Below are 18,360 nucleotides of genomic sequence, written 5' to 3' on the forward strand. Positions count from 1 at the left end.
TATCATTTTAGCGCTTGTTTCTAATGCACTCATCAAATTTTATTTAACAGCTTTGCCATCCAAAATTTATTTGTGCCTTGCTGAGATCCACAGTGTCGAGTTGGTTTTTCTTTATTCAAATGAACTGTGTAAGTTTGAGCTCTGGGCTTTTTGGAATTAAAGGTTTCTTGTCTTTTTTTTCTTTATTGCACAAAGAGCCTTATAATATCTCAGGGACGTTCAAACTTCTTTATTATACACATAAAAAATACATAAAAACAAAAATGAAACAATACTTTTTTTTACATTTTCTAAACAAAATGTGAAGATGATGTCCTTGTGAGTGGATGCTAGGGCGATTGGGTGGTTACATGATTATTTTTTGCTTGTACAAAACATCTCGATATGATGCTAGGGTGTTTTGCATGGTTATTAGGTTGTTACTAGGGTGGTCTAAGTGGTTTTTTGAGGGTGTTGCTTGTGTAAAATGTGCAAACATGATGCTTGGTTGTTGTGACTGGTTGTTAGAATGTTGCAGCATGGCTGCTAGGGTGATCTAGTAGGGCACTATGGAATCATGGAATCCAGTCCAAAAAACAGAATTTACTGTATAACGTGGAATATCATGGAATTTGCCACAATTTGGTTGGATACATTAAAAGTAGGTCAGTGCCCTTAAATCAAAGCACTGTATGGACTAGCCACTAAAATACTAGTTAAATATGAATTCTGCATGTTCTGTGTGTCTCTGTGTGAATGAATTGTGCATACATGTGATTTCGTTTACTACACAGATACCGTATCACATACATGTGATTTCATTTACTACTCGTTTACTACACGTGCGTGACGCTTCAGCCTCTGCCGTCTCAATATATGAGTACATAAACACATAAACAACTTCATCATGTGACTTCATTATCATTTTATCGTTTCTTTTGAGCAAACTATTATCATATCACATACAAACAGAAACCTAATGGTCTTCACATTGACCTGTCAAAATAAAAGTTCGGTTTAACTTGAAGAAACCATAACAGAAATTTTACTTCATGTAATGGTACTACTACTAATAATAATATAATTATTGTTAAATTATTTTTAATAGTATCATTATTTTTAAAAGAGTATTTACCAAAACAATTATTTAAAATAATTTATTTAGCAGAAAAATGTAAATACACAACACTGCATTTCTGGGGGGAAAAAATAAATAAAATAATATATATATTTTATAAAATCAGTTAATTAGAAATGCTGTGATTATTAATATAAATCTGTTATTAAAATGGAATCCAGAAAAAAAATATGCAAAACAGAATTTGGTAAAAATAAAACTGAATTGTAAGTTTTATGATTTCAATTAATCGCACATGCTTTTTGAATAATACAATTTAATTTAACATTTTAAATGGAGTCTAGAAAAATTCAAATGGAAAAAAATCGGAATCCAGAAAAATAAAAACAGAAAAAAATAAAACAGATTTCATACAGCCCTGATCTATGTGGTTGCTGCATGGTACTTGCATGTGCAGAAGTTGTTGCCATGATGCTGTGGTGTTGTGTGTGGTTGCAAGAGTGAGAGTTCCTTAGAATGCCAGGTCAAAAGCTAGACTCTAGACTCTTCATGTGAGTGCATAAAATTTTTAGGTTCTTTTATTGCCTGCCAGGTCATTACTCAAATCACTTGGGTTTATTCAAATCCTCAAGTTTTAGTATGGTAATTAGTAACAGTGATTACAACCTTAGCAAACACCACTAACATTGCATGACAACAGTAATGTTGGCAAAGCTTCTACCACTTAGTGTTGTCTCTTAAGTTTTGCAGAGTTGTTTATTTCATACTTTTTAGAAAAAAAAAAAGTTTCAGTTAGGTCACAAAGTCATGATTAGCCATATGCCTGTTCATTTGCTATTTGATTTAATTTCTCTAGCCTCATTGGCCTACTTAATGAATGAGATGACTATTTTAAGTCTGTTTTAATTTCAGATTCATTGTGGATTTGCTATGCAATCATGCATCACTCTACATAATGAGACAGTAAGGGGCAAATTAAACCAGCAAAATAAGAGTCTGAATAAACAAACATTTGATAGATGCGTAATCCCCAGGGGTTTACCGAGGAATAATTAATTTCGGCCAAGAGGAGAATCAAATTAAGAGATCCAGACCTCAAGAAAATGTTGTTTTTGCTTTTTAAGGATTGAGAATGAGTTGCACCCCCTGCTAGCGTCATTTGCACATGCTGTCTGCACTGTTTTAGCACCCGATTCACAAAGGAATTATGCAAATCAGGTAACTGTGCAAATACAGCAAGAAAATTAGTGTTGCATGGGGCACTTCAACCCCATTCTGGTTAATGTAAATTTACTGTACATTGGCAATGGGTTAGAGAAAGGTAAATTTTTTTTCTTTTGGGTATGGGTTTACTGTTTCTGTTTTCATAAGGAAATGTGCACAAAAAAATGAATCTCTTTACCACCAGCTTCCCTGGCTGGTAATAGTGCACCTTAAATTATATCAAACAAGTAGCAGTGACATTTATAAATCCGGCACATCCTAAAATAATCCTTATTTACATAGAAACAAGGTATTATTGCTATTCCAAGAATTATTTAATAATTAAAAATATTTAATTAATTAAAAACAAAAAAAATCTTGTATGTTCATAAGTTCAAAATCTTGAAGTTCATAAGTTCAATTTCCAGGGAATGAAAATACTGATAAATATATATTTTACTTTACTGCAAGTAACTTTAGATAAAAGCTGCTTTTTGATAAATATTTCTATTCATATTTAATCCATTTGGCAAGTGTTTTTATCCAAAGCAACTTGCAATAAGTTCAAGGTAAATTTGACCAGTTTATGCATTCCCTAGGAATCAAACTCATGACCTTGGTATTGCTTCGTATGTGAAATAAGAAGCATGGTTTTGCACTGAAATTCGGTGCACTAGAGTGGTGCAACTCTTTAGTGGTTTCATGCGTGCATGTGCAGTGACTGGTGAAGCGTGAATGACACCCTGTCATTTGTTTCCATGGCGCTGTTATAAACACAGGATCTGAACTAGGCACCTGAGTTGTGGTTATATGGGTGGATCTCCAGAGTTCTTGTGTCCCTTACAAAGCCTGTTTCACATACAGCCACATGCATCGGCGTTTACACATAGAGGGAGCTTTGATGATTAATGTGTCTGTTCCATTGTTGATGTCATCTCCATAGCAACAAGACTAGGTTACACAAGAGTTGCAGTTGAACAGGTAGCAGTGGAGTCGTTTTTGAAGAAACACAGGATGGAAGAGCACGCACTGGCATTTCCAGCGGGTAGCGTTTTCCGTACTGTCAGCACTGTAATGGTGATGTTCTGGCTGTTTGCTCAGACATTCGACTGAGTTCAGAAGTTTAATTATTTAAAGAGCAATGTGTCATATACTGTATATCTATCACTCTCTTTGTCTTTCTCTGATCCCCACTGTTCAATCCCCATCTATATGGAACCGTGAGGGATTACGGTGATAATGCTGATCTGCGTGACATGATTTATCCCTCACTCTGAAAGCCAGGTTGATGTAAGATAAAGCCGGCCTGCTCGCTGACATGTTCCCTGGCCAGCTGTTGTGTTCCCTGTGGACAGATGTGTTGGTTGCGAGGGAAGCTGCGGGAGATTTGCACACAAACCTACCTTTGACGTCACCAGTGCGCCTGACTTTTGAACGCTGCGCCAGGTTACCAAGGGTTACGCGACCGTCCCCAAGGGATCATGATGCTGACACCACAGTACCTGCCGATCAATAGCGGACACAGAGCAGATCGCTGACTCTCAGGATGTCAGCACCTTCCGGAATCTGAATCTTGCACTTAAAGGCTTTGTTCACTTCCAGAATGAAAAGTTCCTGATAATTTACTCAGCCCATGTCATCCAAGATGTTCATGACTTTCTTTTTTCAGTTGAAAAAATAAATTATGATTTTTGAAGAAAACATTCCAGGATTTATCTCCATATAGTGGACCTAAATGGAGATCAATGGGTGGAAGGCCCAAATTGCAGTTTCTACACAATCCCTGGCAGAAATAAGGGTCTTATCTTGAGAAACGATCGGGTATTTTCTAAAAAAAAATAAAAAATGTATAGATGTTTTAACCACCAATGCTCATCTTGCAGTAGCTCTGTGATGCACATCCAAGACTTCCCACATTAGTCACATTGGATGTATACATCATCATCACCATTGATGTATGGTTTGTTAGGATAGGACAATATCTGGCTGAGATACAACTATTTGAAAATCTTCAATCTGAGGGTGCAAAAAATCGAAATATTGTGAAAATCGCCTTTAAAGTTGTCCAAATTAAGTTCTTAGCAATGCATATTACTAATCAAAAATTAAGTTTTGATATATTTACCGTTGGAAATTTGCAAAATATCTTCATGGAACATGATCTTTACATAATATCCTAATGATTTTTGGCATAAAAGAAAAATCAATAGTTTTGACCCATACAATGTATTGTTGGCCATTGCTACAAATATACCCAAGCTACTTATGACTGGTTTTGTGGTCCAAGGTCACATTTTGTCCTCCATCTTCAAAATCATCCAACATTGTTGTTTTACCTTTTTTTGTAAAGGGTGTTTCTTTGCACATTCGCTTTGCAAACGCTGGGTCGGTACTTCCGCCTATGCCACACGTGACCTTTCCAATGTGACTACGTTATGCGTGAAGCCGAGCTAATCCAAGGTTAAAAAGTATATGCATTTTAAATTTTTTTTAGAAGATGACCAATCATTTCACTAGATAAGACCCTTATTCCTCGGCTGAGATCATTTAGAGCCTGTTGAAGCTGCATTGAAACTCCAATTTTTGAACCTTCAACTCGTCGATTCCCATTGATGTCCACTATATAAAGAAAAATCCTGGAATGTTCTCCTCAAAAATCCATTTCTTTTTGTCCGAAGAAAGAAATACATGAACAACTGGGATGACTTGGGGGTGAATAAATTATCAGTAATTTTTTTTTTATTCTGGAAGTAATCCTTTAATGAGAGCAGGATGAAGATTTTACTCTAAAACTAAGTTATGTTTTAGAGTTAAATGTTTTGCTTTTTGACATCCAAGCAAAAGTTTTGGCAGCAAAGATAAGGCTGGTTATGATGTTTAGACCATTTGATGAAACTTTGGGGAACGTTATGGATGTGTCAGTGTTTTTTTATGGTTATTGTAGGTTGTAATGATAGAGAAAATGAAAGAACAGTCCGTTCTCTGTCATTACTTAACTCATGACACACTGACCAGTCATTTAAAATGACATGAAAACGTTCACTGGGTGGTTTTTACGCTGTTTTATATGTGCTCTAATGGTTGTAAGAAACCATTATTAGCACCTTGCATTCTGCAAAAGGAATGCATGATTAAAGGATTAGTTCACCCAAAACATGAAAAATTCCTCATGGTTTACTCACCCTCAACAAAAAGGAGAAATATGGAAGAATTGTACAGATCGCTACGGAGATTTCAAGTTTCAAAAAGCATGCAAAATCTCATAAAGCTCAGAAGTATCATAAAAAAGCATTGTGAGCTATATTTCAATATTTATTCAATATATTTCAGATTCATGAACAAATAATTTAGACTTATTTTATGTACAGAATAAACTTAAAAGAATGATTAGATAATGACGAATGGACATTGTTACTTCATGAACTATCATGAATGTGCTAAGAAAATCTACGGCATGATAACATTTTTCATCAGTAAGAATGCATTCAATTGATCCAAAGTAAGAGTAAAGACATTTAAAATTTTTTAAAATATTTGCATTTAAATAAATGCGATGGTATTCAGTATCCAGAAAAAAAAGTGTATGACAGTTTCCACAAAAATATTAGGCATCATTGGTATTAATAATAAATGACTACTGAAAATTCAGTTTGTCATCACAGAAATAAATTACATTTTTAAATATTATAAAATAGAAAATAATTATTTTATTTTGTAGTAATACTTCACAATATTACTGTTTTTAGTTTATTTTGATCAAATAAATGCAATCTTGGTGAACAATGTACAATTCCAAAAGCTATCTTTTTTGCGTTCCGTGACAGATTAAAAGTCAAGCAGAACAACTTGAGTGTGAGTGAACAATGACAGAAATTTAATTTAGTGGTCAAAAACACAACCTAGCAGAAGTGTGCTAGTACTTAGGATCCGTGTAGGGACTACCGCTTTTTTAACAAGACTAACACTGAACAGATGAAAGGATAATTGCAGCTAATGCTGTCGTTTGAGCTGTACAATTGAGCAATTTTATACATTGCTTGACTTGTCTGTTAGTCTGTTACAGATATAGCCCCATAAGTGCTTCATCATTAGGTCTTTTCACTGACAGAGCAGTGTGTCTGAATCTATGTTGAATACAAGTCTGTCAGGGTGAGAAGTGTTGTTAAATGAGATAATCTGTGTGTTAGAAATCTTTACCATCTGATTATGGAAATCAGTGTCTTTTGTCAATTGTCTGCGCTTAAAGAGCCTCTTGGCAGAGCTTCAGGTGCTTGATACACAAGAGAACCTCAGCAGTTCAGTCCTCAAGATATCTGGCTGTCTGTTTGTCTCCTTCCATAATTAATAACAGTTTTAGTGGTTTCACTGCTGTTTTCCTCATGTCTGATGCTCATACTTAAGGTTTTAACAAGCAAATTCAGTTTTGGTGCATAGCTTGTCCTGCACTATTTGCACTTAAGGGCCATAAATTACATCGCAAATTGCTTAAATATTACAGGATTGTAGAGATTTGAGCGTGAACCTAGCAACCACTTAGCAACGATCTAGCAAGTGCACAGATCACATGGAAACCACCCATTGTATCAGCGATTTTTGCATGAGCACCACTCACATATTTGTCTGAAAATAATAATAATAATAATAATAATAATAATAATAATAATAATAATAATAATAATAATTTTACAATCATTTTTATTTTGTATTGTAACATTGTATGTTTTAATTAATATATTTTGTAATATTTCAATTATTTTGCATTTTATACAACAATTTGAACTTATATAATAATTATATAATTAATAAAACTTATAAAATAATTTTTAATTTGAAATTATTTTTTATAATTATGCTGCCTCTTTCAGTAGTAATGGTTTAATCCTTCATGGCTCCATCCAAAGATTTTTGCAGGAGTTTAATTTAATTTAATTTTTAATTTAATTTAATTTAATTTAATTTAATTTAATTTTATTTTATTTAATTTAATTTAAATTTTATTTTATTTTATTTTATTTTATTTTATTTTATTTTATTTTATCATTCTTTGAAAAAATATTTTTGAATACATCTTATATTTGAAAACATTTTAATAAATACATTATTTCATATTTTATGCCATTTTTAAGATTTTATATTCATGGCTCCACCCACTTATTCATCTCATTTTCATTTTGATTCAGTGTTATAGAGGCATATTATTCTGTTTCTGTGATAGGAATCTTTCGCTGTTAACAGGCAATAGTTCGAAATAGACTGCACTGCTATATTAACTGCAGTCACATAAAAGGTCACTTTGCTTAAAATATGATGGAATGTGTGAGTCTGGTCACTTCCTGCACAAGGTTGAGTCACTGATTTGATTCCAAGGCTTGGTCTCCACACGCCTCGTGGCCGTATGCTGCACCCGTGGGGGACACCATATTGCTTGCGTATGATCTCGGCGTGCACTGACTGTGTCAGAATAAACACGGTGCGTGAACGCCAAGAGAGATGCTTTGCTCAAGAATGTGCGATTTTTGTGGGACTGCATCTCAGCGGGGCTTGATCTGGCCACCCTTCGTCACTGGTGATCATGTACAGCATATACACTCATAAGATGGTATGAATGCACACGCACACTTTCATACACACACACACACACCCACACACACACTCTGTCCTGGGTACTTTTCTGGCACAGACTGCGCTGTGGGAACAGAACATGTCTCAATTTATTATGTCATCAGCTTTTACTTTTGTATCTGCTTTACTCTGGATGGCTTCAGGCTCTGCAAAGGAATCCTCTTTAATTAGGATTACACAGGTCATTAGCAAACCCGAGTTTTTTTATGTGAGCCTCATTATTGGGACAAATTTTGCATGGTGTTAAACTAAATTATTGATCGTGGTTGTGTCAGTGGCATTGCTCAGTTTAGCTTCTTTTGGTGAACCAAGCCACTTAGTTTGAACTTGTTTTTCTGGAAAGATTTGGCAACACTGTCTTAAATTCCTACATAACTAAAGGGCATTTACAGAAAACTTATGCTGAAAATCCATTTATTTTCTGTTGCAAGGATGTAGAGGAAAAACGCAAGAGTTTGCAAACATTTTAAGGAGTGCAGACTAGAATAGAGATGAAAGTAAGAAATATTGAAAGTATAGAGAATGATTAAGAAAAAATATAAAATATACATAGAGAGAGAGAAAGAAAGAAAAGAGAAAAAAATAATTTTTTTATAAAAATAATTGTATTATAATTTTATAAAAAACTATTTTTTATTTTAATTTGAATATTAATTTAGAATAATTTAATAATCTGTAACTACATTTTTGTAGTTTTATAAAAATGTCATTTTTATTTTATAGTTTCATTTAAAAAAGAGATGGTCAAAATCATATTCTGATCATTTCTAGAGACTAGAATATTGCATTGTATATGTGGTAATATTGTATTATTTAATAATAATTATGATTTATATAATATAAATAATGGGAATATATTAGTAACATTAATAATAATAATAATGTTAATAATGATAATAATTTAAAAATATATATTTTTGTAGTTTTGTAATATTTTATTGTTTTTTTTTTATTTTTTTTATTTTTTATTGGGTTAATTTTTTTACTTAACTATTTCTAGAGACTAGAGTATTGTAAGGTGCATATTGTACATTTGATTACGTAATAATAATAATAATAATAATAATAATAATAATGATAATAATAATTATTATTATTATTATTGTTATTATTATTATTATTATTATTATTATTATTATTATTGTTATTATTTAAATAATAGATTTTTTCTGTCAAGTAATATGGTCCATTAGATGTATGGTTGGCTGTTTATGTTTGCTTTGCAGTTTGTCAACTTTGTTTCATAATTGATACATAATTCAGCTGGTGTGCATTCATAGGTATATCAGTTTTCAGACTGAATGACACTGTTACAACCAAGGCATTGTAAAACAATAAATATCAGCTATTTTACAATACTTTGGATTTAACTCTGACATTCAATCAGAATTTAGAGTTGGGATCATCTTTTACATAACTTTGTTTAAATTGTTTGTAATGGATGAGGAAAACCATTCGTGTTGATTGTTCTTCTGATGTCCTTCATGAGGCACTTCCATGGTGGATCTTCATGCTCTACTCAGCCTTCAGAAAGACTTAGAAAAACTGAAAGGAGAGAGCGAGAGTTGGATGGGGGTGATGTGTTGGACTCGTCTCAGTGAATAGATCCAACAACAGCCAAGCTTCCCCCTCTCCAAATGCCCTCATTATGAATGACCTTTCTTGCCCTTCCTAATGCACTGAGAGCCTCTGAAGGCGAGTAGAGTCTTCGGTCTCTTAATGCTCCGCTGCAGAACTCCACAATTTAGACCTGCTTTAAAAATGCCATTGTGTGCAGAATTCAGCCAATATGAACGGAGGTCATCGTGTCTCCACCAATCACAGAGCAAGCTTACCGCTTCTCTGCTCCTTCATGTGATTGAAGCCGCAGAGCCTCAGAAGAGATGAAGACTCTGGGGCCGCAGCCATTAGCAGCTGATGACTGCTGGGATTTGGAGACCAAAGCAATGATGTCCTTTTGGACACCTTGATTTATCCATGTTTCAAAACGGTCGATGTCTGCATTTATATAGATCACCTTACCAACAGAGCTTTAGGAAGTCAGTGCATTGTGCTGCTGAAGCGAATTGGTTTTCTTCAGAAATAGAAGTGTTTTAGTATAGCAGAATCTGGTTCCTTCCATCTCCTTGTTTGTTTTTACTTTCACTGTAAAGAACAGTAATTAACTGGATTTTCTAAAATAAATGTGAACGGTGCCTATGCTAAAATCCCTAGAAATGGCTCAGGTCCCTCGTTAAATGTATATTTTTTCTTCACCTTTTTGGTCTAATAGACAAAAACATTTCAGGGTTTTGGCCAGTGACTGCCAATGTAAATTCTACACTCTTTTGTGTAAATAAATTAAAAAGTTAACTTAGGCATCAAAATGTTATAATGTACAGTATGAAAATGGATATTAATTTCAGATTTTCTAAAGATTAGATTTTTAACTAGTGCAAGTAAAAGTTTTTGTTTACATAATGTGTGTACTGTGTATATTTATTATGTATATAGAAAGACACACACATACAGCATATATTTTGAAAATATTTACATGTATTTACGTGTATATATTCTTATATAAATTATACATATATTATGCATTATACACACATATATTATGTAAACAAAAACTTTTATTTTGGATGCGATTAATTGTTTGACAGCACTAGATTTAACATTATTAAATTATAATTTTTTAAAGATTTAAAATTTTAAGTGAGCAGTTGATTACGGAAGAGGTACACATCCAATAAATATTATATTAAATATTAATTAGAAATATTAGATAAAAAGTTAAAACACTAAAATTACTGCAAGTAAAAAAAATAAATAAATAAAAAGGGTCAAAAATAAAAATAAATTAAACATAAATAGTAAAATTACAAAAAAATAATAAAAATGAAAAAGCACATTAAAAAACTAAAATGAAACATGAAAATATGAAAAGCTAATTTAAAATAATAATAAAAACGAATAGTAATAGTATATGAATATTAAAATAACACTGATTTGAAAAATGTTAGTAGGAACCAGTTAAACTAATAGATTAATCTAACAATTAATCTGATAGTGCTAATGTCTGTAGCACGAACGTATCTTTGAGTTTAATATTAGGATCAAGGGATTTTTTTTTAACTCCCACCTATATAAACAGTCATAATAATGAAAGAAAGAATGAATGAAACAGGTGTTTTTGTAGTTTTGCAGAGTGATAGTATAATGGACAGTTTTCTCATAAAGACAGATCCAAAACTTGGCTTTTTGGGTTAAATATTTCCCCACAGAACTTTTTTTTCACATGTTTAAAGTTGTGAGCATAAAAGGGGGGACTTTGGACAGTCGGGTCGAGGAGAGGGGGGTGCTTCATAATAGCAGGTCTTTCATTTTGCTCAGGAACTGATAGGATTAACTTTACTGCTTATAATGGAATATAGCATCTTCAGAGGCCCATGCTTCTTAGGGAGAATGAAAGATCTCTCTGCCAAGACTATCAAACAGTCTTTATATACTCCACCATTGCCTGTTGCCTAGGAGACCAGTGTAATCCAAGTGCTTTCCCCCTTTTCCCTGGCTCTCCTTTCCCTTTTCACCCCCTCTCTCTGATTGGAGACTCTATTGGCTGGTACCATTGAGCTGGCCTTCAGACGGACACAGCAGCTGTCAGGAGATGGAGATAAATCTGAGGCAAAGTGCTCTGAAACCTATTGATTTCTCCTGATTACGGAACATTTGGAAAGACAGACCAGTGCAGCCTCTTCTCCTCTGAGGATATGAATAATCTGATGCTCTTAGAATCACATATCACACCCTTTAAAGACGGATGTGACCCTGTTGGGTGCTTTATTGTGTCTGAACGTACACATAGTATTCAAATACATCAACATAGTCACTGCGCATAACTAATATTTCAGGGGTGCAACTTTAACTCATCAATAGGTATTTTTTTCACTTTCTTGAAGCTGTCAGAATGTCATATTCTCAAGAGAAACTGACTTTAGTCAGTTCAACAGTAGTAGATTTCCCTGCGATTTATGATGCTATGGATAGAATTCATCATCTTTGTTTAATCTCACACTTTTGCCTGTTCCCAAGAGACAAAAAGGGCAGTACACCCACTTATTTTAGCTAAATATAGGTAATATTTGAAGGAGATTGTAGTACATTATTTTATTATTGGTTTCATTTTTCTATGTCCCTACAGTAATAATAATAGGAATAGTATTAATAATACTAGTATAAGGATTAGGTTTTTTTGTGCTTTTCAATTCTTCTGTGTCCCTATAATAATATATATTTATTAATTTAATTTAATTTAATTTTTTTCTTTACTAGTCACAATATTTTGCCTTTTTTCATTGCTTCCATCCTGTTCATTTCTTTTAACTCCCCTATTTTTCATTTCCATCAGAGCATCTATCAGACAGACCATTTAAGTATTGAATTTCATGGTGCAATTCATCTTTGAGGTTGGTCCAGGTATGGTTTTAAAACCTGCTGATGGAAAGTTGACAGCTTAATTAGGTGGAGAATGTCAGTTTGTGCTAAGAATAAATGCATTTGCTGCTTTCAGAAGAAAATGGAATTTTTTGCTAGGAAAGACCTTTCCCTTTAGAAAAATATTATATGGCACAATACAACACTCCACAGGCCTACTATTCAACTATTTACTGGAATAATTATATATAATTATAATGCCAATTATAAATAGAAATAATAAAATATAAATTATAATTAGTAGTCATTGTAATAGTAGTATTACTATTGATATAATTTTTATTATTATAACAAATTATTCTATATTTATTTAACCACTAGATTTTTTATCATTGCTGTTGTACCTCCGATTTTACCAGTCAAGCTTTAAATCATCGAGACATGAGTGAAAATGAATTGTGAGTCCAATAAATGTGCTGTTTATTTTGTTTGCTAAAACACTCCAAGGGTTTGAATTGTTTGACTTGCGCTGGTACAAATCTTTCCACTGAAGCCAAATACTGTGGGTAAAGAGCCGAGCACTCGCTCTGGGGTTTGCTGCAATCAATAGAGTGTGTTATCGTTTCTTAGCCCTTTTCAGGGGTATCTAGAGTTCAAGCTGAAAAAATCTCATGGCAGCTTTTTGTTAAAGATATTTTGGTCCCTTCAAAAAACTAAATTAACTCAAAGTGATTAACAGCGGTCAGAAGAGACGACTGATTTCAGGGTGTGAAACCTCCTGCAAAAGCAATGTCCGGTTTGTTAGTTTAGTGAAGTTTGAATACGTGACACACGGCCCAGACCAGTGTGTGTATTACCTCAGGCCACACAGTATGACACTCTGTCAGTTATCCGAAGGTCATGACTATTGATTCATTGAGAAAACACGGTCTGTCTAACAAAACAGCACACGCTGTCCATCGCTTTGAAGGGCCTGAGTGAAAGGAAATGACTTTGACTTTACAAAAGCACTGTGATAGTCTACACTTTGCTCTGTCGCGGTGGTTTGCTGATTGTGTAAATCTCTGACAGTACAGGGATAACTTGAGCTGAAAAATGGGGCTTAGTAACATGACACTGATTGTAGTCTGTACTAATGAGCTCAAGTAATTTTCCCCTGCTATCACTTTCAAAGTGACATTTTGCTGTTTCCTCCTTTTCAGCAGAATCTGTCAGGAAAGCTAATTTATATACTAGGAGCGTTCGCTCACCGTGCTGTTTTTTAAAATGCTGAGTTTGTCTAAGTGGCCTGTAGCATACTGTATGTGCTAGCTGTAGTTTGCACTTCTTGGGTTTTTGATGCATTTTTTTATGCCCGTTTCACTTTAACAAACTGGAGAATGTGGAGGTCAAGGGAATGCAGGTGGTCAGGTTCTTATTTCTTCCCTTGTACTGGACCAAACAAACTCAGCCTTATCTTGTAGCTCAGAAATTCACTACACAAACATATTTGACTTATTTTGCCAAGTAAGATGTGTATTTGTATTTAAAATGATTTGTAGCTACAAAGTGACAGGAAATGTGAACACTCCTTCATATTTCTCTAAACAATGCCTTTCACAGTGCATTCTGGAATTGTAAATCTGCAAAAGATACATGTTATTGCTGCTTTAGAATTTAAACCCAGCACACCTTTGATGCCTAAAAACAGCACACTAGGATCTGAAACATCTTAAGATGGCCCATTTTCAAGAGATTGGAAAGGTATTTGTATGCTCAGCTATCCATCATTGAATATTCATGATTACATTCCTTCTTGATGATCTGATGTTTTGGATGTGAAGGAAATTAACATAACAAAGGGATGTATAGCTCAATAACGGATGTCCATAGATATGATCCATACATTGAAATCCACACACCAGAATAGTAGGCAATTAATCGCAGCCAAAAGGTAAAAGAAGAAGTACACAAACACCAGTTTTCACCACAAGACAGTGACAGCTGAACATCTTTGACTGGTTCTGCTAGCTGCCCTGGTCTTTATTGTTGTCTCTTGAGACATTTAGATGGTTTTTCTTTTTCTGTCCTGACTATATACTCCTCTTCCTCCTCCACAGAGTATCGGGAAGGGCTCCCTGTGGTGCATAGACCCAGAATACAGACAGAATCTCATCCAGGCGCTGAAGAAGACGCCTTATCATCCTTATTCCCAGGTGTTCACCACGCCTCCCACCTCTCCTCAGGCATATCAAAGGTAGGCAAGCGGCCCACTGGACACATCGATCCTTAAACCTCACCAATGTCTCTCTCCCCACTTGTCCCTGTTGGTATCGGTTAGCAGCGGAACCCACGGGCGGCAGCGAGCTGAGTGGAGCTGTCAGAGCGAGACCCGGCGTTGGCTTCCAAGCGGCTCCCTCTCCGCTTCATTTGATTTTGATCCGTCTAACAGGTCTGCGTGCTCCCAGCCACTCGACTGTGCAAGACAAAATAATTGCTTTACTGTAAAACTGGAACTGGCATATCATCCTTAACAAAGGATATGGAACAAATGGGCGGCCAGCTCAGAGGCTAGAAAGGGAAAATGGAGATGGATGCTTTTAAAGAGATTGAATTAAAGCGGACAGCTCTAGTAAGAGAGATCGGCTGGGTTTCAGGTGTTGCTCAAGCATGGCGAGATGATTAAGGAATGAGGCGGAGAAGGGATGTTTTTGGATAGGGTTTTGTCACGACGGCCTGCATTTCTCCCTTCAGCAGCACATTGCTGCCTCATCAAGGCAGAAATCTCACAGCTCGACAAACAACTGCTGAATAAGGTCGTTTCTTTTTTTTAAAAAGTACTTTTTTCTCCCAAAATGCATGTGTGCAGGAGGTGAAATTGCACTGTTGGCCCAACTGCACATAATACTGAGTGAAAATCATCACATACCTGATGAGAGGCTTTTTGAGAGGAATGATAATTGGTGTTATTTTATTCTAAGGTTTCTGATTTGCACCTGCTAAATCAGTCTTATTGAATAACCACCCTCAGGTATCAGGTACGTGCTTTATATTATTTGGATTATTAAAGATTGCACAAGATAGAAGTATTTGGCTAGAAGTTAACGTTGAACAAGCTGTTAGCATCAATGAAAACATATATATGCACTATTATGGCCAAAAAAAAAATATTTAAAAATTATATATATATAATTTAGTTTTTTTGCTGTAAGAGTATATGCTGTTACATTGCCCTTCTAAATTCGTTAGATAATAATCAGAATAATAATTTGAATGTACTTTGAAATGGCAATTTTTTAAAAAATATATTTGCATACATATATTTTCTGTAAGTTTTAGTAATAGTATAGTAATACTTTTCGGCCATTTTTCAGTCAGTCCAATGTTCAAACAATACATTAAAACAAAAAAAAAAAAAAAAAAAAAAAAAAAATAGAATATATATATATATATATATATATTATATATATATATATATATATATATAATATATATATATATATATATATTTACCCAAAATATATATTTTAAGATTGGACGTGTATACTTGCTCCTTTGAGTACAAGTTTCATCTAATATTTTGTGGCATTTAAAGTTTTAAACATTATACATTTTCAATTTATAAACACACATTGATTGAGCATATGTTTAAAATCTATTGTGGCCAGAAAAAAATTGTTTATGGGTATATCAAGACATTTTTAGCATTCTAAAGACCCTAGCGCTCAGAGCCGTCCTAAAACTCATGGAATAGTGTTGTGCAAATTGCATTCCGCAGTCAGTTTTTGGCTGGGTTTTGTTGCCGTTACCTGCATTTGAATAATTCCTTTAGTGAATCACATCCTAAACACACGCAGACAGCATGTGCAATAAATGACGCTATCAGTGGTGGCGCAGTTCATTCTTAGCGAATTCCCCTTCTGTACTGAGTGTTGCAGTCAGTTGTGTTCCGCTGATAATGTTGTGTGGGAACAGCACTAGGTTGGTTATTAGCACCAGGTGTTCAAAGACGCGGAGGCCCTGTGGGAAGAGGAGATCACAGACGATGGTCCCTCTAGCCTTCACCTCTTCAAAACTACAGCCTGTAACAACCTCACAATACTATTTTCAAAGACACACTCTTAAAAATAAACTTTCCAATTAGAACCAGAAAAGGTTTTACAGCCTAATGCCATAGAAGAACTTTTTAGGGTCCACAAAGAAGTTTTAAATCTCTAGATTTTTCCATGTGCTGATCTAAAGATAACTTGTTATGTTTTAACAGATGATACAGATTCACAGATCTGAAATTTATAATTGAACATTAAGTTCTAAGAGTCTAATGCTGTGTAAATTGGGTGTGTAAAAACGAACACAAGAAGTACTTCTTTCAGCAAATGCTTTTTTAGCAAATCTGTTACTCTTATTGAACGAGCTCTACCTCAACTAATTAATATTTATATGTTGTTTATACTATGTTCTGCCCTCACATTTCAGATCGTTCTGATGGCCCTGGTGTAAGGTGTGTGTGTGTGTGTGTGTGTGTGTGTGTGTGTGTTGTGTGTGTGTGTGTGTGAATAAGGTAGCAACGATATCGCAGTAGTGTTGGGCACACACAGACTCGGCTTCCTCTCTCTCTCAGGCCAGATGGTGAATCTGCTATAGCAGTGTGTAATAAAGTGTTTATCTGGCCATTGTGGCTCCCAGGAAGCCAATGAAGCTTTGCACGCACTAGATTTTAACATATTAAATTAGAATTTTTTTAAAGAATTAAAGTTTAAGTGAGCAGTTGATTACGGAAAAGTCAACATTCCAATATATTATTAGACATATATTAGAGGTAAACAGTTAAAACCACTAAAACTACTTGCAAGTACAAAAAATAAAAATAAACAGGTGGCAAAACTAAAAATAAATTAACCCTAAATAGTAGATCAAAATAATAAAAATTGAAAAAGAGCACATTAAAAAACTAAAATGAACCTGACAATATGAAAAGTCTAATTTAAAATATAATTAACACTAATAGTAATAGTATATTCATATAAAAGAACAACACTGATTTGGAAGTGTTGTAGGAAACCATGAAACTAGATAGAGGTTATCTAACAATCACTCTGATAGTGCTAATGTCTGTACAGCACGAACGGTATCTTTGAGTTTGTACTATTAGATCAAGGGATTTTTTTAAAAACTCCCCACCTATATAAACAGATCCTCATAATGAAAGAGAGATGAATGAACCAAGGTGGTTTTAGTAGTTTTGCGAGTGAGAGTAGAATGTGGCAGTTTGTCTCATAAAGGAACAGATCCAAACTTGGCTTTTTGTTGGTGTTAATCATATGTCCCCACAGAACTTTTTTTCACATGTTTAACGTTTTTGTTTGCGCATAAAATGGGGGACATTGACACTCGGGTTTGAGGTGAGGGGGGTGCTGTCACTAATACAGGTCCTTCATTTTGCCCTCAGAACTGATAGGAGTAACTTGACTGTGCATTATAATGGAATATCGCCAGCTCTCAGAGCCCATGGCTTCTGAGAGAGAAGGAAAGATCGCTCTGCCAAGACTAGTCAAACAGTCATCTTTATACTCCAGCCATTGCCCGTGGTGCCGAGAGAGACCAGTGTATCCAAGTGCTTCCCCCTTTTCTTCCCCTTGCTCTGCCTCCTTTCGCCTTTAAACCCTCTCTCTCTGATTGGAGGACGCTATTGGCTGCTTACCATGGAAGCTTGCCTTCAGAAGAACGGACACAGCAGCTGTCCAGGAGAGATGGAGATAAATCTGAGGCAAAGTGCTGCTGAAACCTATTGATTTCTCCTGATTACGGAACATTTGGCAAAGACAGGACCAGTGCAAGACCTTCGTCCTTCTCCTCTGAGGAATGATATATGCCTGATGCCTCTTGAGAATCACATACACACCCCCCTTTAAAGACTGGATGTGAACCTGTTGGGAGCGTTATGTGTGCTCTGAACGGTACACATAGTATTCAAAATCCATCAGTTGAGAATGTAGTCACTTGGCGCATAACTAATATTTCATGGAATGTGCGAAAACCATTTAACATCATCAATTGTAAGGTATTTTTTTTTTCAACTTTTC

The 18,360-nt window shown here is 34.7% G+C and overlaps 1 protein-coding gene across 7 annotated transcripts in view; it reads left to right on the plus strand.

Annotated features, from left to right (window-relative positions):
• The window catches only part of LOC109076421 (forkhead box protein N3-like), a 96,081-nt gene that overhangs the window by 29,884 nt on the left and 47,837 nt on the right, over window positions 1-18,360 (plus strand). For all 7 annotated transcript variants that reach the window (XM_042741997.1, XM_042742003.1, XM_042742002.1 and 4 more), the window contains one exon: window positions 14,398-14,534. In XM_042741997.1, the coding sequence (XP_042597931.1) occupies window positions 14,398-14,534 (137 nt within the window). The remainder of the gene's footprint in view (window positions 1-14,397; window positions 14,535-18,360) is intronic.

This window comes from Cyprinus carpio, chromosome B17, assembly GCF_018340385.1.
Source record: "Cyprinus carpio isolate SPL01 chromosome B17, ASM1834038v1, whole genome shotgun sequence".
NCBI lineage: Eukaryota > Metazoa > Chordata > Actinopteri > Cypriniformes > Cyprinidae > Cyprinus > Cyprinus carpio.